The 23,696-nt window shown below is 45.9% G+C and overlaps 1 protein-coding gene across 1 annotated transcript in view; it reads left to right on the plus strand.

Moving 5' to 3' along the window:
* LOC134549007 (alpha-2-macroglobulin-like protein 1) overlaps positions 1-23,696 on the plus strand; it is a 28,004-nt gene continuing 4,308 nt past the window's right edge. The window contains exons 1-31 of the mRNA XM_063394331.1: positions 1-68; positions 671-854; positions 2,160-2,210; positions 2,547-2,691; positions 3,309-3,361; positions 3,673-3,693; positions 4,221-4,380; positions 4,997-5,081; positions 5,441-5,552; positions 6,853-6,967; positions 7,502-7,611; positions 8,388-8,552; positions 8,841-9,068; positions 9,942-10,005; positions 10,455-10,600; positions 11,174-11,320; positions 12,537-12,710; positions 13,695-13,800; positions 14,353-14,461; positions 14,556-14,781; positions 14,980-15,106; positions 15,248-15,369; positions 15,538-15,589; positions 15,900-15,983; positions 16,567-16,743; positions 17,936-18,017; positions 18,114-18,270; positions 19,642-19,716; positions 20,456-20,609; positions 22,054-22,235; positions 22,637-22,852. Coding sequence (XP_063250401.1) covers positions 1-68; positions 671-854; positions 2,160-2,210; positions 2,547-2,691; positions 3,309-3,361; positions 3,673-3,693; positions 4,221-4,380; positions 4,997-5,081; positions 5,441-5,552; positions 6,853-6,967; positions 7,502-7,611; positions 8,388-8,552; positions 8,841-9,068; positions 9,942-10,005; positions 10,455-10,600; positions 11,174-11,320; positions 12,537-12,710; positions 13,695-13,800; positions 14,353-14,461; positions 14,556-14,781; positions 14,980-15,106; positions 15,248-15,369; positions 15,538-15,589; positions 15,900-15,983; positions 16,567-16,743; positions 17,936-18,017; positions 18,114-18,270; positions 19,642-19,716; positions 20,456-20,609; positions 22,054-22,235; positions 22,637-22,852 — 3,897 coding nt within the window. The remainder of the gene's footprint in view (positions 69-670; positions 855-2,159; positions 2,211-2,546; positions 2,692-3,308; positions 3,362-3,672; positions 3,694-4,220; positions 4,381-4,996; positions 5,082-5,440; positions 5,553-6,852; positions 6,968-7,501; positions 7,612-8,387; positions 8,553-8,840; positions 9,069-9,941; positions 10,006-10,454; positions 10,601-11,173; positions 11,321-12,536; positions 12,711-13,694; positions 13,801-14,352; positions 14,462-14,555; positions 14,782-14,979; positions 15,107-15,247; positions 15,370-15,537; positions 15,590-15,899; positions 15,984-16,566; positions 16,744-17,935; positions 18,018-18,113; positions 18,271-19,641; positions 19,717-20,455; positions 20,610-22,053; positions 22,236-22,636; positions 22,853-23,696) is intronic.

A 23,696-nucleotide genomic window follows, 5' to 3' on the forward strand; every position in this document is an offset into this window, starting at 1 on the left:
ATGGGAGCACCACTGCTCCTCGTAGCCCTGACCCTATTCCCAGTTGCAGCTGCAGCAAGCCTGGAACCGTGAGACTCTCTCCTTTTGATTTTGGGGGACTTGGTGGAAGGGCCTGTGGTTGAAGGGTGGTGCTGAGGGGCTGCACTCTTTGGCATCACAGAACTGGAAGGTGGGGCCTGGCAGAAGCAGCTCCTGCAGAGTCCCAGCATCGAGCAGTGCTGCAGGGCAGCCCCCGGTGCTGGCTTGTGCAGGAACTGCACTGCACACACCACAAAGCTGCAGAGGCCACAGAGGTTTTGCCTCTGATCATGCTGTGCTGGTGGGGGTGAAGTTCAGGTGTGAGGACACAAGCTTTATGCCTTAGCCACTGAGGTTTGGCTTCTTTGGCTTTCTTGCTCTGTATACTCACAACTGGGAGCATCGTGGACTGGGCAGCCTTGTCCTGGCTGGTGGCAGGGTGGTGACACAGAGAAACTGGGATTTCTCTGTACTCGGCATATGCCTCCTTTCTCATTTGGAAAGGAGCTTAAAATCGCTAAACTTCCTTCAATGCAGTCCTCCAGACATTTGTCACCCTTGGTCTACCTCTTCATGAAAGCAGCAGAGATGGATTCTGGCTTGTCCACCCCAGCCTCTGACTTGTTTTTGAACATGTGCTGCTCTCTTCTAGTCACTATATGGTGGTGTTCCCTGCTGTCATTCAGCAGTCCCACGAGGAGAAGCTCTACATTCACTTCAGCTCCCTAACTGAGGCTGTCCACCTGGCTGTCACCTTGCAGACAAAAACCCAGAATCACACCCTGGTGGAGCAGGATGTGGAGAAGCCAGGCACTTTTCAGAGCATCACCTTCCAGGTGAGTGTACATGTGGCTACTGATTTGACAGTGGGTGCTTTCACGTTCACACAAGAGCATGGCACTTCTTGAGGTACACTGTCCTTTGCCATAACTTCCAAGCAGGTTAAGTATATTTCCCTACCAGTACTAGGCAAAATACAACAATGTTCTGGAGTCTAAGATAGTAGGGAATCTTTCCCATGTAGAAAAACATCTGCTCTTTTGATTCTATATCAGCATATTTCAACCTACTTAAAGCATGGTGCTAAACATTTATTTTCATTTTACTCAGTGTTTTATTCCTAAAATTGCTTGTATGTCACAGCAAAAGTCAATGCATTGGGAATGCATTCTTTTCATCCTTGTTCTCTCAGGAGCCTGCCCCTTCAGCTCCAGGAGGACCATTCTGCTCTAAAGCTGCATCTACATTGCCAGATGTAGCTGCAGCCTGCATAGACATTGAGCTTGCTTTGATTCAGCTGTGGTGGCCCTGGAGCCACCACATGAACTGAATTTCACCAAGGCAATCTGGATATTTCTGGAGTGGCTTGAATTTCCTGTCATTGCTCACTGCTGTAGTTAGCTTATCTGGACACACTGACTACAGAACCTTCAGCTGTGTTTCTGGAGAGCCATGGAGATGTGTGTGGTGCTGAGGGTCTACAAACTGCCCCCGTCTTCCTCAGCACTGCACAAAGTCACTGTGCCTATGCCGTGATTGCCCTGCAGACTCAGCAGAATTCAAGGAGGGGCTGTAGTCACTTTTGGTTTTTACATCAACAAGACAATGATTAACTAGGAGTTTGGTGCCAGCCCTTAGGAGAGAGCAAGTCCTGGTTCTGGAAAACCAAGGAAGTCTGCTGTTAGCAAGAAATAAAAACCACCACCAAAAACAAACAAACAAACAAAACCAACAACAAACAAACAACAAAAAAAAACGCAACAAAAAACCAAACCAAACCAAAAAAACCAAAAAAACCTTTCTCCTGCTGAGCTTGGTCTTCCTGATGCTGATATGTCCTGTGTTTGCCTCATCAGTATCCCATCCCATCACTGACCTTGTAACTTTGCTATGGTTTTACTTAGTTCCATAATACTCTCACATTTATGTGAAGTGGGAGAATGACATGTTGGTCAGTTCACTATTAAGTTCATGAAAAAGGCAGTGACTGCTTCTCCCTAGAATCACAAGTGGGTTACAGAGTGATACAGAAGAATCTGGACTCTGAGGTTCAGGGAGTTTTTAACAGTGAGATGATGTCTTATATCTGTGATAAGATGCAAAGTTTCTGATGATTTTTTTCCTTGTGTCAATCAACCTAGGTGCCAGACCTCATGTTAATTCCCAAGAAAACAGATGATCCCGAGACACAGGTAGGATATGTCTCTTTTCTGCCTCTCCTCTTACAAACTCAAGGGCTTCAGCTTCCCCTGTGCCTGAGCCATGTTAATGTTGGAGATGAAGGGTGGGAAAGGTAGTAAAGAGGAAAAATAAATGTGCAAAGAGGCAAACATGACAAGCAGAAAGGCAAAGAAAAGAGAATGAAGAAGCTGGACAACAAAAAGAAGACTATGACTAGGGAAAGGAGAGACTTAAATCATAGGAGACAAAAGGAGAAAGGGGACATTGGACATTGTGGAAGGACAAGTGCCTCTGGTTCTCTTTCAAGCTCTTTGTAGTCTGAAGTAATTTTTTTTTTAACCTGACAGTCAGAGGAGGTGGCTTTTCTGCATGTCCTGATCCACAGTGGAGACAATGTGCTCCTTGAGGGCCACAAGAAAATTCTGGTCAAGCCCCAGAAGAATATAATTCTGATACAGACAGACAAGGGCTTATACAAACCTGGAGAAACAGGTAAGGCAAGAAGGTGGCATATGGCAATGGGGAAGGAAGATTTCATCAGGTGCAGCAAGATAAGGTTGTTGGAGATGGAAGGAAGTAGATCTCTATTATCCAGTGTTTCTAGGAACAGTCTGAGTCAGGACTAGGTGTGCTACACCCAATTCCCAGCCTGCTGCTCCTGGGTGTTGTTTTGGTGTCATATCTCTAGTGGGACCTAAAGGGAAGGACAGGACTCTCCAGACACTGGACAGTCTTGAAGACTGTTGTTCATGTTTGAGTAAAACTTAGAGTGTCAGTTCTATACTGTAGAATTACAGAGTCCCCACAGTCTTCACAATATGAATGGACTGCAGACAGACCCCACTATAGACAAACCCACTGTTTACCCCAACTTTGTAATCTTTCCAGGTAAAGGCAGTGGGTTTCTGCAGCACACAGCTGTGTATAAGGCTCCCAGACAAAGCCCTCTGGGCTGGGAGATGCTGGGGAGGGCTCTTTGGGAAAAGACCTGAGTATCTCTGAGGTAAACAGAGAGACATGAATACTGGAGCATAGAAAAAGAGAAGCAGGTTTGTGCAAGGATATGTTGCAGCCAGAATGCTTTACTATGTTTATCTTTATATCTACAGTGAAATTTCGAATTGTGAACCTTGATGAGAACCTTAAGGTCATTAATAATGAGGTGAGTATCACCTTGTGCCTTTCTAGAAGCAGGAGCTTTGGCGTGAGGCACATTGAGAGGCTCATGAAAGAGATATCTCCCTTCATGCCTGTTACACCATAAGAATGAATTATCTTAGGGGGAAACCACTCATGCACTGGTCCCTTGGAGAATGACCAGTGTAAGCTGGCACAGTGGGAGGAGGAGATGTACTGTGGGGTCTGGATGGGGCAGAAATTTCTGCTCAGGGACCCATGTCAGGCAGAGTTCTTTATTCTGGTTCACATGGATGCAGTTTTACAAAACAGATTGTGTTTCTCTTGTTTTTACAGTATTCCCAGATATGGCTGCAGGTAAGTGGCAAAGAAGTGACCAGAGGATTTATTTCTCTCTCTTCTGCTGTGATCTTTCGCTCCCAGAGTTGTGCCACAAATGGAACTTCAAGAAGTTATGGTTATAGTTCAGGTTCAGCTGAAGGTTTGTCTGTGTGGTCAGCCTGGGTTCTTCTCAGATCAGTACCTCTGTGGTGCACACAGCTCAGCAAAAGACAGGGCAGTACCAAACCTTTGCCCAACACCCTGGCTGCACAGAGCACAGGGACAGGTGCTCAGAAGATGCAGCACAGCTGCTTCTCCTTCCCATGGTGTTATGATGTTGCCACTTCCCAATAGCTTTACTGCCCTTGGCAGCCTCTGTAATTCCAAAGTTTACTAAGACAATACTGGAGGGAAGCAAAGGTATCTCTCCTTGGGATCTGGAGCCCTCCCACTGGGTGAAGTTTAAGCCTTGTAGTGCCTTCTTGTGCCTGAGTGTGGCTGGGCCTCCCAGGTACATGTGCTCCTAATGTGACTGGTGGCTCTGCGTGTCCTTTCCCAAATAGGATCCTGAATACAACCGTATTGCTGAGTGGCTGAATGTAAAGTCAAATCATGGCATTGTGGATCTGTCCTTCCCCCTGGCATCTGAAGCATCCCTTGGGGGATATACCATCTCAGTGCAGCAGGATATGGCTCAAAAAACCTTCAGAGTTGAGGAATATGGTGAGACTCCAACATCTGAGAGGAGGGGAAGGCAGTGTGGGTAGCTGGAGGAGAGAGCAGGGTGATACAACTGTGTTCATCCCACCTTCTGCCTTGGGAGAACAACAGAATGGGGACAAGGATGGATGGGTCTGTGTGCACACCCCACATGGGGCTGGAGGTTCTGCAGCTGCATAGGGTACAAAGCAGAGGCCATGGGCTGACAGCTCACTCTATCTGCATCTGGGCCCACGTTTTGCTGCTCATTGTCACCCTTTTCTGGGCTAGGTTTGTCATTCACTCCAGTCAGCTGCTGTAATGGGAAGTGGAATCATGCCTTGGTCCCATTAATTGGCATTGGTAAAGACAAAACCCTGTGCCATGCAAGTGCATTTAAGCTTGACTGAGATGGAATAGAAAGCAGTCCCACGTGCAATTGCAGCAGCAAATACAGGGTGGTGTGGCTGGAGGGAGTACCTCCATTGCAGCAGGGTGATGAAGAACTGGGGACATCACTGGGGACATCTTTCCCTCATCTGGGCTGCAGCTACAACACAGCTTCTGTCACTGTGTGTACTCATCCATACCATCCATTGTTTTTTTTTCCTCCATCGTTATCTTACTCTCTTCCATACAGTTCTAGAAAAATTTGAGATAAAAATTGAGCACCCTCCACATATCACAACAGCAGATGAGGAATTTCAGCTGAGTGTCTGTGGCAAGTGAGTACATGCTACCATTGTGATCTCTGCCCTTTGGCTCCCCTGTCATATTTCTCATAAAAAAGAAGTGGTCTTCCACTTGTCAGTATGAAATTTTTGCATTACCCTGTGTCTTGGGGAGACAGATCACTCTCTGGAATGGGCTCCTTCTCACACCTGGTCACTTACTGTGAAGCTGAAGGCCACTGAAGATGCTGGGTTTAGTGGGTGGAGAGGGATGCAAAGTGATTTAAAAGTTCCCGAGCGAACAAGGTACAAAGCAAAGCTCTCCGGGCTCCACTTCTCCTGATGAGGCTGGGAGATGTCCTGTATCAGTCAGCAGGCTGTCTTTTGGTGAATGTTTCTCTCTTTTGACATAGGTATACCTATGGGAAGCCTGTTCAAGGGAAAGTGGAAATTACTGTTGGGCCATTCTCCCAGGCCATGGAAGACAATATTACAAGTTTGTTGAGTCAGAAGCAAAGCAGCTGGGTAGGTGAACAAATAGGAGATCAAAAAGTATCACGTGCTGGAAATGTGTTTCTGCCCCCTTAACCTGCCTCAATGCACCTCAGATGGGCACCAGCCTGTTCAGTGTGGTGTCTTCCCAGTTGCTGGACATGATCAGACCATTGATTCCTCTTCCCATAACCCTGTTACTTGAATTACTGCTCTAGCTGTGCATGTCTGAACCCATGCTTCGGGAGAAGATGTAAGCTATGGGGAGCAGTGGTGCCTCAGACCTTTCCCAAGGGTCTGTACCTTATTGTGTGCAATCAGATCACCCCATCAGTTGGGGCTATTCAGATCACCAGCCTGTTCAGCCCTGGGACCACTCCCACCAATCAGCAGCTATCAGAGCACCACATAGATGGTGGATCCATTCCCTGTTTCTTGCTCTATCCCTGCACAATGGGTCATCTTAAGCTTGCTAGTGTCTGATCTGAAATTATGTCCACTGCTCGTTACACTTCCTTCTTATCTGTGCCCATTATTTTTTGTGGTTATGCTTCACATTTGTTTTTTTCCCACGGGTTTCAGATGCAACTCTTTTGGCCTGAGAGCCACAGGAAAATATTTCTAAATGTCAGACCAGCCAGCAATGAGCCAGAATACAAAAATCTAGCTGGATCTCTGCATCTTGTAAATGCACTCCAGCTGGAATGCTGTGCAGTCTTAGCTGTGCAAAACATCAGCTGAATGCCAGCTCCACATGGCATGTAAGAGACCCTGAAAGGTTCTGAGGAACCTTTCACAGGCATGGCTAGAAACACTGGCTATACCCAGGCTGTGCCTCAATGATTGGCAAAGCTCTTGCCATCTGTACCTGGCAGGGTGCCTGTGTTTTATATGGCCATGTCACAGGAATGGTCATGTCTGGAAAGCCACACTGTCAGGCTTTATTCATCAGGGCCATAGCATTGCAGGGAGACCTTTAACTCATGAAGTTCACGCTCTCTCAGCTACAGAATTTGGGCTGAATCCAGTATCCTGAGTTTCTGAGTTTCTCTGTGACATAATTAACTATTATGTGATTTGCCTACTTTTTTTTTTTTTTTTTTTTTTTTTTTTTTTTTTTTTTTTTTTTTTTTTGGTGACTGTTTAATCCAAGCATATTGCTTTTCTTTTCTGCCTAAAGTATCCATCATGGGTTTCTGCATTTAGGATTCGGGAGCTTTCCTCTGTTCCAAAAATATCTAGAAATACTTCTTTAGGATTGCCTGGCATCTGTGGAACAGTTTGTCTTCCTCCATACCACGCTCTTTCTTTCTGCTCTCCTCTCTCTCTGCAGACAAATAAGGATGGCTGTGCTACTTTCACAATAAAGATAGAAGCTCTGGAAATAAGTGAAGCTGTCCACCATTTTGCTTTAATTGCAGAAGGAAAAATTGTGGAAAATGGAACAGGTACTGGATAACACATGGAGCATTCTCTTCTTCACAGGCAACATTTTTGCTTTTGGTCTTTCTGTGGCAGTGGAATTTCTTTTGAAACAGTAATCTGAAGGTTCCCAAATCTTCTGTCATGGTAATAGTCTCTATTCTAGTACCCCTTCCATCTGTTTTCACCAGATTTCCTAATCCTCTCCACCGTTCACCTCCCTTTGCATGTGTATAACTTTTTAGTGATTGCCTGGACACCAAGTGTTCCTCAGCCAGCTGCAAAGTGCTGGACTGTTTATAACTAAACAGTCATCTAGTTTCCCTTTATCTTCAAAAAAACCATAAACAAATAAACATATATAAATACTTATCAGCTATGATGCATCATGTCATGAAGCAGGAAAGCCAGAAAGCTTGAGAGAATCATATCCTAGAAGAATGTATTTTCTCTAAATTTAGAGCTTGTAGATTTTGTAGGTAGTACCGAAGTGAATTTTTTCTTCTGCTTCCCTAAGAGCACTGCTTCAGATTCAATGGATTTTTCATCTCCCCATCCAGGAGCCCATTCTGTGGAAGAGGCTTTTATTCCTGTTGCAACGATAATTAAATTTGTAGAGTTTATCAACCTCCATCCGTTCTACAAACGTGGCATACCGTACACAGGGAAGGTAACATCCATGGATCCCTTCTCTGCTGAGAGTGCATCACAGATATAACCTTTTGTAGGAAGACAGGAACAGTCTCCAGGAAAGTAAATGCTGCTCTGCTGGCACCCAGAAACTCAGAGAGAAACCTCCTGTAGAATAAATTTTTTTCTCTCCATCCTAACATAGTATATTTCCTGGACTGGATTTCTGGGGCCAGCTGCAGTTTCTGGAGGCTTCCCCAGGAGCCCCTCCTGAAACTAATGTGTGCATATGGGATGGGGGTGGCATCAGCAGGCACATGACATTCCCTTTGGACGAAAGCTGATGGTAACTTGGCAGAAATATCTAAAGCCTTGCATATCAGTTTACTGGCACTCATTTCTGACTCAGGTTCCCTGGGTGATGCTGTCCTTGGGGCTAGAAACACTTTCACCAGGGCCAGTACTGACCCCAGCATAGAGGGCAAGGAACAGCAAAAGTTAAGTTGTTGGGGACAAATCTCTTTCTGATCCTCAAAGATCCTGCAGCATTGTCCAAGAAACATCTCAGGATCTGAACAATTCACCTTTTCCCCCAATAAAGGTGCCTCATTTGCCTGTATTACCATTTTGTTACAGTCCTGAACAGCTTCAAACTGTTGGTTTTGTGTATTTATTGGACTTCTATTTGTATCCTTCCAGCTGGTCTGAAAGCTAGAAGGGCTGAGGGAATCCAGTGATAGAAGCAATTAATATAAGCACTGGCAGTGCCTCAGAGTCTGGCATAACAGGGAATTAACTTCCTCCCCTTCCCTACAGATGTTCTGCCACAGTGTACAGTCTCCCCTCAGAAATGAAACAGTCTATCTAATAGTTGATGTCAATGATGAGGAGATACAGCTGCCACTCCTCACAGATGAGAAGGGGGAAGCTCACTTCACCCTGGATACCACCAGCTGGAACAGCACGATGGTTTCTCTGAGGGTGAGTATCAGCCACTGAAAATATTTTGTCTGGTGTGGGGTGTGTCCCATGAAAAGATAAAAGAGGAAAAATGAGATTGTGGTCAAATCTACTTGGCTTAGATTTTTGCTAAAACATTGGAAGAGGAAATCTTGTAAGAGACTTTAAAATGACATTTCAACAAATTATTTTAAGCATACAGATGTGCAGTCTGCCACCAGGTGATAACAGAGTTTCAGCAGGTGTACAAGTTCCCTTGCATCACTTGATATTAATTGTATTGCCACCCTGTGTTTATGTGCTCTGAAGGGAACCTACAAACCTCCAAGTGACGACAGTCCATCTCCTGGTGAAAGTGAACAAGAGGACAGCTTCCACTGGCTGAAACCCTTCTACTCTGAGAGCAACAGCTTCCTTGAGATCAAGGCTAAGAATGATGTGATGGCCTGTGACCAAGAGCAGGAAGTGCAGGTGGATTATATCCTTTCCCAGAATAAACTCAGCTCTGAAGAAGACCACATTGATTTCTACTACTTGGTGAGCAGAAGACAGTTGATTCTCAGAGCAAGGTTATGCTTACTGGCATTTTACCCTTTTCTCACAGCACAGAGATACTCAAAGGGAAGGTAAAGCTACCCCTAGACAATCAGTTTGTGACTTCTGTTCTGCCCAAACCTGAGCCTGCTTTCCAGTTCCTGGACCTGCTCCAAGCCCCCAGCTGTGTTGCTTTGTTATCCATGTCTCAACCTAAGCTTGGGTGATAGATGCCTGCCATTTGCCCTACTTTCTCTTATGTCCACATGGATGGCAGTGGAGGGCTAGCCTGAGCTCTGCCCAGAAGGTGTGCCCCAGATGTCTGTCTGTGTCTGGGGCAATCTCTCTGAGAACTAAGAGGCAATCTCTAGGGCAGCTGACATTCCCTCGCCTGTATCTTTGCAGGGAAAAGCTTGAAAGGCCCTTGCACAGGGCCTTGATGCACACCAGAGGTATGTAATAGTGTTTTGATTAAATCTACTTTTAAGAAAGTGAGTCAAAGCAAGGATGTGACTAAAGCCTAGCCCAGAGATTGTGACTGTCTTGTTACTGAACTGGACTCACTCGTACAATCAAAAAGTACTGTATCTTAGTAACACAAAGATCAGAGTTCACTGGATCTTAAGAGCAGCAGCCCATAGCTTCAGAAGTACCTCTGGCTTTGCAAGCAGCCCACCTTCTCATGGCCTAACTAACACATCTCAAGTCCTACCCAGCTATACCATCAGCATCTCTGCTGCAGAACCCTGGAAATCATGTCCTGCCAGAGGATCTTCTGGGGTAACATTTGTCAGATGTCATTCTCTCTTCTTGTGTTCTTTTCATACACTCCTCATGCTCTCAGACCCTTGACTGGCACTTCTCTTTGTTCTTCAGGTGATAGCAAAAGGCAAGATCCTTTTCAGCAGAGAGAAGAAGGTGCCAATTACCCAGCATGAGAGTGAGTAAAAACATGAGAAGTTAAGTGTCTCATAACACACCCCAGAAAATTGACCACTCTCCAGTGGCTCTGTCTGCAGGTGTTATTCTTATCCAGAGGTGGAAGATATTGAACTGAGTTCTTAGTGGTGATCCTTCTCCTAAGACCTTCACAATCTCCTCTCAATTCAGTGTCTTTCTAGGCCACTGTGCTCCTTTCGTCTTGTCTAATTGATCTAATATCCAATCTTATGACTTTGTACCTTTGGAGAAGACATGAGTCAAAGAAATGGCTGGTATGCTTGTTAATGGCTGGTTTATTGTTAATTTGTGACATTGCCTCCGTGGAATGTTCTTATCTGCAAGGTAGAAATTATTAGGTCCCTCTTTTGATTCTTAATGTGTCCCCCACTCAAATGAGTTGATTTGTTTCTGTGTTGTCCCCCTCTTCCTTGCTGCTGTCTTGTGCAGATCTCCAGGGCTCCTTCTCATTGACTCTGCCTGTTGGCAATGACTTCCTGCCTGACATCAAGCTTCTGGTGTACACGGTCTTCTCGGACGGAGAGGTGGTGGCTGATGTGGAGCAGTTTGAAGTAGAAAAGTGCTTTAGACATAAGGTGAGCAGAAATCACACAAGGAGTGTGAGAGCATCGTTGATGTGCTCTGGTCTGCTGTGGGTCCTGGTCCTGATTTATCCTCATCTGAACGGTGTAAGCTGGATATATGCAAAACAAGATGCCCAGTATTTTTGCCTGGGAAACAAGACAGGTAACCTCCTTCACCCTGAATTCCTAGTCCTGCTCTCCACAACACTAACTGGCAAGCTTTGCTCAAGGAGTCAACCAGGTTGCCTTGAACTCTGTTTTCTCCTCCTGCTCCCCTTTACAGACTTGGGAACACACTGTCCCTCATACGCTCCCTATTGCAGAAGAGAAGCCTGTCTGCTCAGCTCCCTGTGGTAGTTCTGGATCTGAGGGTTGTGGATATGTGGTGGTAGAGGAATTTTGGCTAAGGCTGTGTGCATTGCACCATCTTCAACCTTCCCAAAGGGTTTCTAGGATGGTCTGATTCAGCACCTTATCCCCTTTCTCTACCTCTTTCAAAGGCTTTCACTCTGCTACCCAGACATAGAAGAGTCACAGGGTCCCACTCTCCAAGGCTAAGCCTCCAGACCTTGTCTTCTTTTGCAGGTGGCACTGGAATTCTCACACAAGGAGGAGGTCCCAGGATCAAAAGTCAGGCTGAACCTCAAGGCTGCTCCAGGGTCCTTGTGCTCTGTGCGAGCTGTTGACAAGAGCGTCCTCCTGAAGAAGAACCAAACGCTAACAGCAGACAGTGTGAGTGCCGTGTCCAATCCCCTAACCTCTGCCTGCCTTCTGCCCCCATGCATGGGTGGCAGGAAGCCCACAGTAAATCCCAGGACAGTGCAGTGTTAGGTGGCTGCCCTGCCCTTCCCCTTCCTCAGCCTCTTCTGAGCAGTTACGGCGTGATTGTGCTCCTCATGCTCATCTCTGTGCTGTCAGCCTCTGCCTGAAGGGTGGGGGAATGGCCCTGCAGGGAGAGCTGCTTCAAGGAGATGCTGGTGCTTGCCGCTTGGAGGGAGGGTGCTTAGCAGCCTCCCTCACACCCACATCTCTGCTCTACCATCTTCCAGCAACCAGTGAGGTCAAGCCTTTAAAATGGAACTTTGCCCTGGCAGGGTTCTCCTGTCCCTCTGCCCCAGCCACTGCTGAGCTATAACCATGTGACAGATCAGTGGCTTGGAGCAGTTCTTTAGAAAACAGTAGCTAGATGAGAACACCCAGAGCACACACTGGCTGGTGAAAAGTGGTCAGTATTTTGTCAGAACCCAGGTGGATTCTGAGAATCAGAAGGTTTGGAGGCACCTACCTTAAAGCAGCTGTGTGTCTCAGAGGAATGGATTTAAAACTTGGAGCAAAAATACTGCAAAAATTGAAAATCCTAACATAAATCCACTATGTGTGCCAGAGATAAAACAGGTGTATACCTCATGCAAAGCTGTAAGTTAAACTATAGCAGCACTGTGTGTTGCAAAGAAGCCTCACTGAATCCAGGGGGATGCACTACAACTAAACTACTAGCTGTAGACTACAGCTACACTGTTGACAGGGCCCACAGTGTGATCTGGTGGTCCATTTCATAAGGATACTGTCCTCGTGCAGAGCACTTGCATCATCTACTAACAGGTATTTAAAGTAACAATCTTTAAATGTGTCGGTCAGATGTGCCAATGCCTCGTGTTTCAACTGAGGCATTTTTATCCTCATTTTGCACCCTAGTGTTGAAAACCTTGAACTGTCTTGCAGCCTAAAAGCTGCTTGTCTACACCCACTGCTAGGATTTCTGTCCCTCAGTATATATTATCCTATATATGTCCTTTATATTACGTCCTTTAGTGTAAGCTGGGTCAGCGCCAACTTTCTCAACCGCAAAGCTCTTCAATACATAATAGAGGGCTACATCCCCAAAGTCTGACCCATACATGTGCTTCTTGGCCAGCTCTGGTTGAAGGCCTGTGTTTTTCCACTGCAGCTGTCTGAGGAAATCTTTGAGGACAGCTTCATGGTTGGAAGTCGAGGCTTGCCCTATCGCTTGGAAGACTTTGAGGCGTACCCTTGCCTGCCCCAGCAGCCCAGCCCCCACAAAAAGGCTCGGATGGGTGCACCGTGGTACCAAAGCGAGGGTGATGTCTATAACCTGTTTAAGGTGAGCGCCTACACCTCCTCTAAACTCATCCTGAGCTACTGAGTTCCAGTATGCCATCCTGAATGCCTACAAGGAGTCATCTGTTCCTTGTTGTTCAGTGTAGCCACACTCATTTGGGGTCTATGGGGAAAGCTGATAAGCATAGCACAAACCACCTGATAAGAAAAAGATACTGTAAAAATGAACAAATTTACTTCAGGCTCCCGTAACTATGAATGGGGAGTGGCAAGAATACTGCAGTAATATCTGAGCACCTCACCATATTCTGACCAATCACCACTTGGCTATTATTGTATTTATAATCTACTTCACTCTGTGTTTCATTGAGTGTCTCCTTACTTATCCTCAAATCAGTTTTAATAAAAGGAAGTCTTTCACAGTTTGGCTTTATAGCTAACTGTTGAGACAAACAACGAAACAAACAAATGTGCTAACAAGCATGATAGCCAGAAAAGTGTTAACATGACTGCTAACTGAAATGCAAGAAGTGCTGCTTCTGGCAGGATGCTCTTTAATAAAATATATGCAAGTTGAAGCACCTCAAAATAGGAGAAGAGGGTAACAACACACTGGAAACAACCCAAAATGTTGTCTGAATTGCATGGGTTTCTTAGGTTGACAGAACTCTACCATACAAATACAGATGCTCATTCCCTTCAAAAGGCATGTTACTGTGCTGTCTCCTAGATACTAATCCCTTAAACTATGTGTCATTTCCAGATTGGGCATATGAAGTACACATCTAGTTGAAATCTGCTTGTGTGAGAAGTAATAGTTGGTCCCAGTATTCCTCAGAAACTGGTTTCCATTCCTCATGCACTGTCAGAGACTGAGCCTGTAAGGTTATGCATATAGTTATAAACAAGCAGCATTTAAAAGTGTTTTGTCACTGGTCACCAGCTCCCATTTGATACCCGAGATAGTTTCAACATTCCTTGTTCCCTTTTATTTATAAATTATTTACTGTCTGTACTATTTTCCCAGAAACTGCGCATGAAAATACTTACCAACACTAGAACCAAGAAACCTGTTTCCTGTGCGCTTCCAGACTTTGAAAAAAGGATATATCTAACAAAAGAGTCTCTTATTGGTAAGGAACACACATGTCCAGTTCCTGAGTGCAGAGTCTTTCCTCTCCCAGTTCTGGCCAGCATGCAGCTGAGACAACTGACCCCCATCCTGCCGTGTTTCTTGTTTGTGTATGAGAGCAACAAAGCTTGTGCCCATTTCACTGGACCTGATTTACAAATCACAGTCAGAAGCTCAAATCTCCATGCTTTCTTGGTGTCCCTGTGTTCAGTGTTTCTCATATAAAATGCAGTGTGCTTTCTGCCAGCACTTTCACAGATTATTTAAAGGAGTGTGACTCCATTTTAGCATGCTGTCTCCCCCAGATCCAGACAAAATTTGGATCCATCAGACTGAGCCTTGGGCTAAACTCTGTCCAGCTCTTTCTCCCTAAAGCTCTGTTCCCCAAAGACACCCACACTGTGTCAGATTCTCATTGAAACACCAGCCCTGTCCACTCTTGTTCTGTGTCACAAAACATTTGGGGTTTGTGTTAGATTGCCTGTGAATGAAGAGCTAGTTTCACCTGTAGCTGCATATGCTGTTTTCTGAGGTATTACTTGCTTTCTACCAGATATCCAAGCTCCCCAGGATGATTCTAAACCTCACTCTGATGACAAGGAGAAGCCAAAACCACGGACGCTTTTCCCAGAAACCTGGATTTGGGATTTGGTCTCTGTTGGGTTGGTAACAGCCTCTGCCTTCCTTTCCCAGGGACACTCCTGGAGTATTCTGACTGCTTCTAAGCAAGTCCTCCTCTTGTGCTTCCTGCTGCAGGGGCGATGGACAAGCGTCTCTCCAAGTCTCTGTACCTGACACTATCACAGAATGGAATGCCAACACCTTCTGTGTTGCCGATACTGGCTTCGGTTTCTCACCTCTGACCTCCCTCAGGGTCTTCCAGCCTTTCTTTGTGGATGTTTCATTGCCATACTCTGTGATCCAAGGAGAGACTTTCAAGCTAAAAGCCACTGTCTTCAACTACCTCAAGGACTGTATCCAGGTGAGTTCCCCCAAGCAGGTTTCCCCAATTACATGGCCTCTATCAGAACAAAACCTTGAGCCCAAAGGCAAGCTCAATGCTGGTATCTGGGCCATAAAGCACAACCTTGCAATTTACGACTCAGGGTATTTGCTGTTTGGTGCAGTGCCTGTTGCTAACACTAACCCAATGTGTGCTTGGACATCCAACCATGCTCAGGTCCACACCACCCTCACGGAGACCCCAGAACTGAAGGTGGATGCCTGCCCAAGCTGCCAGTTCACCAGCTGCCTCTGTGCCAACGAAGCAAAAACCTTTGTGTGGAACGTGACAGCCACCAGGCTGGGTGAGGCTGGGCAGAGGGATGTGTGGCAGCTGGTGGGAGAAAGGGTGGGATTTGCCCACATCTGCGTGTCTGCACCTAATGCCTGTACACACAGCTGTCTGCTGCAAGTGCTCAGCAGCCTGTCCCTGTGCTCCCTTGCAGGCAGAGTGAACGTCACCGTGAGCAGCGTGGCGGAAGAGTCACACAGTCTGTGTGGGAACAGGATTGCTGTGACACCTTTGCAGGGAGGGAGAGACACAGTGATAAAATCTCTGCTTGTGAAGGTTGGTCACATCTCGGAGTGGAGAACTCCTGGGGGTTTGTCCCCTGAGGCAGTCAGTAATATGCTAAGAGGAAGTTTAGCCCCTGCTTGGACATCAGACAAACTTGCTAAGGCAGGGTGACTTCCTTTCCTGTCTTCTCTATCTGAACTACTCTTTCTCCATCTGCAGCCAGGAGGTGTCCTGCAAGAGAAGACCCAAAATGCCTTTCTCTGTCCTGCAGGTAGGGGACAAAAATTCCTGACTACCATTGATCATGAGACCAGGATGGAAGAGACAGGGTTACTGCAAATACCCAGAGGCGGGGGGGAATTAATCAGAGAGCAGGCACTGGTGGCACCATCCTGCCTGGGAGATCAGCCACTATGGTTTGTCCATGTCAATCTTTTACCTGGCAAAATTTCCTGTATTGAGACATTTGTTTGCAAGTTCTGGCTCGATGTCACATTAGGCTTCACCTGGGTCTCCTTGGATGTTACACTTGTATGAATGACTTCTCCAGGGGATAAACGTCTGGGTTCTGCCTTCCTCAGATAACACCATCTCTGAAGAGTTCTCCCTGACTGTGCCTGCAGAAGTGCTGGAGGGATCTGCCCGGGTCACGTTCTCTGTGATTGGTGAGAAAGGCTTTCCCTGCTCTTGGGTCTGTAGTGAAAATAATTTGTACAAAGCTTTGGCCTTACTGATGCAGCTCCTCATGAGATCATCTGTAAGGGGTGTGATGTTGGCTTCAGAAATGTGGATGAAGTAATCTTCTCCAATATTTATTCCTCTCATAAGGAATGATTCTAGATGATCCCTAAGTGTCTGGAGGAAAAGGCACAAACCAGCATTATCCTCTCTGACTTCTGTCACTGCCATCCACCTAAGTGAACCAAACCATCCCCATGTTTTTGTATTGTATTTGTATTTCCACCAGCTTTGTCTCTGTAATTCCTTTCCCACCTTGGTACCCGCTCAGGAAAGAGAGCCCTCTTTACCTTCCTTCAGACCCCCTCAAGCTTTCTTTCCTCCTCCCGGAACCATTCTGTTTTCCCTTTCTGTGCTGACCTAATGTAGGAGGGGTCACCAGTAATCTCAATGATGTCTGTTCAATTATGGCTCTTTTCTAGGAGCCCAGCTGGTTCTAGGGAAGGCAGTAGTCCTTTTGTTTCACTGTCTCTGCTTTTCCTCTTTTCTGTCTCTCCTCTCAAATGTAAGGTGACATCATGGGTCCAGCACTTCAAAACTTAGACCAGCTGCTAAGCATGCCCTTTGGCTGTGGTGAACAGAACATGGTCCAGTTTGCACCAAACATCTTCATACTCCAGTACCTGAACAAGACTAAACAACTGAACCCAGAAATTAAGGATAAAGCACTGAGGTTTCTGACAACAGGTAAGCATTGTCCTCCTTTCTGCTGCAAAATGAAGCTGCAATAAATCAAAGAGTGTGGGGCATGGGTCTGGTGGGGAGCTGAAGGGCAGGAGTGGGAGCACTGCCAAAGCTGTGACAAAAGAACATATCACAAAAAAGGGAAATATCTCATGGAAAGAAAAGTTTCTGAAAAAAGCACTGTCTCTGCTGATAATTGAGATACTAAGTCTGCTTTTTTGAGAAAGGTGTAGGTTAGTGATTTCCATCATTAAGTGATGCCTGTTTGTTCTCTTCTCAGTCCAAGGCTGACAGAAGCACCTTGTGAAAAGAGGGCATCGGCTGCTGTTACATGGAATAAAGAATGGCCTTTGCACATAGATAGAAGTTCAGTAGCTTAGTGTTTCTCTATGTTTTAGAAAACATATTTTGGGGTCATGTCAATTCTCTTCAGTATAATCTGAATTTAATATAGTGGCAGTGTCTGTTTCATGTTGTAAAGTGCCTCATATTTCAGCCTGCCAGTCTCTTTGTCTGGATAGGATTTGAGTCCTTTTCTTTCCTCCTTTTTCTCTGGTACTGCAAGCATGATTGAGAACATGTACATGTATCTGGGAGAGGGGGGCCTACCCAAGAGCATGGTGGTGACAGAGAGGAAAGACAAAGGGTAAACAATAAGGCCATGAGGAGAGTGGAGGGAGAGCAAATAGATGCAGACAGCATTCTGCCCTCAGAGCTCAAAGGCATGGCCTTGTTGCTTTGTGTACATCCCATAAAAAAGTGCTTTGTTGAGTCCCAACAGGGCTAGGAGAAGTGCTGAAAAGAATTAGGATTTCATTTGTGTCCCCTCTAGGAAAAGCCTTCTTCCTCCCTCCTACTGCTCTTTTTATTCTCAGCTCCCTGGCACGTGAGGAGCCGTGAGGTGGCTGAGCATGTCACCCTTCTGCAAAACAGCAAGGCAGGAGCCCACAGCTCTTGCTCCCAACAGCTCCAGTAATGCCGAGCAGCTGCATGGCCACTGCAGCAGTGCTGTGGAGCTGCCTTGTGTCACACTGATGCCATGGGATGCAGGGGGGACTGGGCGCGGTGTGCTTGTCTCAGCAGCTCTGACTGTAGGGCCTGGTGAAGCCTCTGGCTGTGAAGCCATCTTCCCACAGCAAGGATGCAGCTTGAGGTGCTCCAGGTGCTCACAGTGAGTCATGTCCTGCTGTCACAGGTTACCAGCGTCAGCTGCTCTACAAACACGATGATGGCTCCTACAGTGCCTTTGGGAAAGGGGACGAGCAGGGCAACACATGGTGAGTGGCCAGAATTCCTATTGTCATCCTGAACCTATCATCCCTGCTGGTTCATCTCCTGGCTGTGACATGGGACTCCCCGTGCTCTGCTCACAGGCTGACAGCTTTTGTAGCCAGGTCCTTCGGCCAGGCCAGCTCTCACATTTACATCGAGAAGGATCACGTGCGCAGCGCTCTGCGCTGGCTGCAGAAGCACCAGCTGCCCACTGGCTGCTTCCAGAGTGTGGGGAAGCTCTTCAATAATGACCTGAAGGTATGGCTGCCAGACACGGGGGTGGGAGCAGGAGGAACCCCATGTGAGGCACAGGCTTGCTTCCTCAGGCTTTTCCACTGTGAACAGTAGCACAAAGCAATGTCCCCACACCCTAGCACAGCTAAGGCATCTGCCCAGAGCAGGATGAAAAAAATGGCCTAAACCAGCAGTCATTTCCTCTGTGTGAGGCTTTAGACTCTGCTAGGCTTTCTTAATTTTCACTCTAGCCAAAAGACAACACAGCTAATTGTGCCAAGGCATTACAAAGGCACAGAAAAATAAGAAATATTTTTATATTGTAGTTCTTGTGTAGAATACCCTGGCTGGATTCTGCCTCTTCTCGTACATTACAGTGCACAGTATTCTATGTGCTCTCATACAGGATTGTCTGAAGACACAGTTGTCCCTCCACTGCCCCAAAAATATGACTAATTCTGGAGCTTGGCATCCCCCAAATGATCTCTGCAGTGTAGCTGGAAATGCTCCAAACTCTTGGTAAACATGCCCTAGAGCTTAGGTACTGAACAGTGCATGTGCATTATGGCAGTACTTGGGTTCATCGCCTTTAGAAAAGTACAAATAATCCACACTGGTCAGATTGAAAAATTGCCCACATTAAATACACGATACATTTATGAAAGAAAATAGGCTGCTACATTATTAAAGCAAAGGATTACTCATTTTTTTCATAAAATTTGGATGCAGTACAAAATAAAAGCAGAGTGTACATGTAGACTGTTCATCCTTGTCTGACTGTCGTTAATTTCCTCCCTTGAGCTTTCTATCAGAACAGAAGTATTTGGAATAAGTTTTACACCTCCACCTGCCTCACAAAATTTCTTCTAGTCAGTGTGAATGATGCTTCTTAGCATCTTAGCCCAATTTCCCCCTCTCATTTTAGATGTATCCTTGTCTCATATCTGAGGACGTAAGCAGAACCTTGCCAAGAATGAATGTCCTCTGAGATGAAAAGCAGCTCCTGAAAGCCTGTTTAACACATATTAACCTATGGTTTCTCCAAGTCAGATGACTTATATGTAAACTTGCATAACTTCTTGTATGCAAATCTTGCATCATAAAAACTTTATTCGAGTGTACAGTGGTAACATATTTAATAAAATAAATTGCTTTAGTTTGCTTCATGCCTTTCCAGGAGAAGGGATGTCTAAGCTGTGTGAACAACATGGCTGAGACTGCCCTCAGCAGCAAACGTTCAGGTTATTCAGCAAGTGAGCCTGGAGGGCTTTCCTGTCCCAGAATGCCTAGAAGCAGATTGCTGTACTCTCTCAGATGCAGATTTTGGGGCCATACAATGACAGGCAAGCAGAGGTTGGTTTTGTCCTTTTCTGATGGCTGTCTGTGTGCCTGCAGGGCGGTGTGGATGACACGATCTCTTTAACAGCCTATATTGCTGCTGCATTGGTGGAACTCCATCTGGAGAGGAATGTAAGTCACACTGAACTCCAGGAGGGCTTGGGAGTGTGTCCATTCAGTCCTCCCCTGGCTGGGGGCTTCAGGGAGTACCCAGCTTGAGCTGGTGAAAGGTTCTGTCATTCCCACCTTGCTACACAATGAGCTGAACAGGAAAATTTTAATTTGGTGAGGAGTTCTTAATAAAAATAGCTTGGTTTGCAGCAAAGCAGAGCACTTGCTTTTCCTAGCTCATCTCAAGTGAAACAATTATGTCTGAAAATAGCAAAGGGTTTGCAGGGAGAGGCATTGGTTTTCATTAAACTGATCAACTGAGCTAAAGGGGAAAAAAAAGACTTTTCAGGTATGCACTGTCCTCCTTACCCCCAAATATAAGCAGTGATCTTCAAGACAAGTGTAGACCATTCTAGAAAAATGGAACTGATACTCCAGGCTTAATGGGTAGCATCCTACCCTTCAGGATCAGACACCCACAGCGTGTGTGTCTGACAATTCTGAGCCAGCATGGCACCAGACACTTCCTACAGCTGGGTTCTCTAGTGTATTAGCAATCCCCTACCCCAATGTTAAGTCCAGCACACCTTGGCTTTCAACCCACAGTCAGTGATGCTTTGAGCACTCTACCTCTACATGCTTCACAGTCCTGGGAGAGATGCTAGCACTAAAATACATCAAGGATGTGTCTGGGCTAGATGTTCACAACAACATGTTGTTTGGTCAGAGGAAACTCACATGGTTTGGATTCCTTTTTCAGGACACCATGTTGGATAATGCCTTGCATTGCCTCAAGAAGGTAACACTTGATGAGACAAGCCTTTATGTCAAGGCTTTGATGGCTTATGTCTTCACGCTGAGTAAGGACATGGAGATGAGAAAGCAGCTCCTGGATATGGTAGAGAAAGAAACTGGTAGGTTGTTGCTTGGGGATCCTAGAGGTCATGACTGTGTTCAAGGTCTGTTATCTGTAGCATTTAATTGCATTATTCTGGGAAATTTAGCCATTCACAAGCACACTTTTGTGTCAGAAAATCATAATTTATTCAAGCTATGAGAATCTCTAGTTTTCTCAGACCAAGGAAACAATTTCTAATCAAAAGCAGCAGAGGTGATCCATGCTTAATTTGTGCAGCTAAAATGCTTATTTGTGTCATGGTGCTCCCGCCATTCTTCAGCAATTCATACATAGTACAAGAGATCTTGCAGAGCAAACTTGTTTCACCATGTCTGTTCAGCTGCTGGTCAGGACATTTACTTGGAAAATTCAAACCTTTTGACTGCTTTCCCATTGCTGCTCTACCCAGCTGAGGGCCCTTGGGTAGGTGGAGCTTTACTGTTGTGCTGCTGAGCTTGGTTCTTCCTTTTGTCTCATTAGCTTGGGGAGAAAAATAGACTTCTGTCCTGAGTGAAGATGCTGGGGTGGGTGTTCAAAGCACCTAAGCCTGTGGTTAAACAGCTGTTAATATTACCTAAGTTGTTTTAAGTAAGTTCTTCCCCACATTTGCTTGTCTGGCAGTGTGGTGAACTACATTGAGGGCTGTAAAGTAACACAAAAAAACCCCAAAAAACAAAGGGAGAGAGGATTTTTCAGCCTAAGCAGCTACCAGTGCTGAGTGTTGCTCACTGCATAGCTGCTCCAGCTGCCAGCTGGAAAAGGCAGGAGTAGAATTGCACACATTCAGTGCAGTATTTGTTCAGAGCTGCCTAGGTGATAGCACAGATGGAAGAAGGAAAATACCTTCCATTGTGATAAACATAATGAAGGTAGAGGACCTTAGCTAAATTCTGAAATCTTGAGGCTGATATTATGCAAACAAGTGATTTGACGATAGTTCTTTCAAATGTGAAGGTTTGTTTTGAGAACTGACTTTGAACTTAAAAGCATATCAGATTTTCACACTTGCACCATTGCAGAAGATTAGTACACAATTAAGCCTGGCACAATTAGGCTAAATTCTTAGCTGAATTTGAGTAGTCCCCTACTACCACTGCAGCAAAATATTCAGCAGGACTCAGATGTATTCAGTGCTGGTGAGCTTGGACCTGCAGTGGGAGCCCAACTCTTGCTTAAATTGCCTTTCACTATGCACTGCATTGTGAGGATGCCAGCAGAGTAAGGTGGGTAGTTTTTCTCCTCCAGCAGCCTGACAGCAATTCACCCTCAAAGACTGAGCAGTTCTTGTACAATAGGTACAAGTGACTGGAAATGAGTCTGAGAGCTTTTCAGCACAGGGGGTCCCATTACACTGAGCTAGGCAAATGCAGAAACAGCAAAACTGCTGAAGCTTGGAGACGTAACTTTGAATATATAGGGATCTACAGTTCTTCTCTTCCACATATTTCTTCTCCCATCAGCACAGCTACTGACATCACAATCTGCTGATGAAAAGTCTTCTTCCACGATTGAGACAGTAGCCTACATCGTCCTGGCTCATGTCTCCAAGCCAGACTTGTCACTCAATGAAGCGTCAGTGAGCAAGCTTGTGCGCTGGCTCAGTGCACAGAGAAATGCCTTTGGAGGATTTGCTTCCACACAGGTAACAAAACATAAATCATCAGGGAAAGAGTGTTGTGCCTGGAGTGATGTGCACATCTCTCATGTGTATCTCACTCTAGACCCATCCTTTGCAGACAAAGGTGTATGAGCCCTGTTTGCTCAGGGAAAGGGAGTGCCATGGGGAAACTCTTCCCTGTGTAGTGTAATTGGGATTACTCAGGGTCTCTGGCACTGCTAAGCCCAGAGCTCACAAGCTGCCTGTTCCAGGTAACAGAAATCATCCTGCTGCCTGTGGCATAGACCTACCTACACTTAGTGGGAAAGAGCCTGCCTGTGTCAGAGTGTGAATCAGGGCCATGAGGACTGTAGTTCTCTCTGCAGTCCGTGAACTGGGTTGCTGGGTCTTTTCCCACAGCAAAGTGACTCTGACTCTCCCTCCAGGACACGGTTGTCAGCCTGCAGGCCCTCGCTCAGTATGCAGCCTTGATTCCTCAGGAGATCAGAGATGTCAAGGTGGCAGTGAAAGGCACGGGGGCTTCTCCACTGGAGTTCCATGTGCACAGGAACAACAAGTTGGTCCTGCATCAGGCATCTGTCCTCGCAGACACAGGGACCTACACAGTGCAAGCCACGGGCAGTGGCTGTGTTTATGTCCAGGTGTGTATGCATAAGGAACAGAACTCTCAGGTTTTGCCTCTGACTGCTGAAGTGAGGTTTGGCTTTAAGCTGGAACTATAGCCTCAAGTTCTGAGCAGATTTTTCCTTCTAGGCAGAATCACGTCAAACTTGAAGGTACTCAGATGTACTTTGTTGACAGAGTTTCATGTAACCATCTCTGGTATCTTCTGAGAAATGTCTCAGCTTTGCTCTCCTTCCTACAGAGGCATGCCATTATTAAGAGACCAGCAGATCTGAAGTCAGGAGTAATGAGACACAGAAGCATACATGCTTCTATTCCGAATGTGTGTTGTTGATGTCACTGCTTCAGGAGCTAGATGCTTTGTATCTTCTGACACAAAATTCTTTGGGTTGTTGTGCAGAGATGAGAAGGAATGTGGTACCAGTCTTCTTATTCCAGTACACCAACACAACTGGTCCATCAGGAGGATACATCTTGTTTTCTGGCAGTTTTGATAGTCATTCACTTGTGAGCCATTCTTGCAGCAAAGAATTCAAGTCATTCCCTGTGAAAACCTTTTTTGCTGGGTCACTTCTGTTCAGATGACGCCCACTGAGAATCTTATGACGCTCACATAGAATCTGCAAGCCGTGTCTAGTCAAGGGGACACAACAATTATTATTTGTAATGCATATAGGAAGTAACTAGAACCATGCTGCTTGGCTACACTTGCATACAGTCAAAGAGCATGACATCTGATGAGCACATGCTGGGGAGGCAGGCAGTCACCAGGCAGGTGGAGGAAGATTGGCCTATGCTGTTGTTTGGATGAGTGTGATCATCCCGCCTGCTGAGTCGTCTTCTTCCAATTTTTTATTCTTC

The sequence above is a fragment of the Prinia subflava genome, chromosome 3, assembly GCF_021018805.1.
Source record: "Prinia subflava isolate CZ2003 ecotype Zambia chromosome 3, Cam_Psub_1.2, whole genome shotgun sequence".
Classification (NCBI taxonomy): domain Eukaryota; kingdom Metazoa; phylum Chordata; class Aves; order Passeriformes; family Cisticolidae; genus Prinia; species Prinia subflava.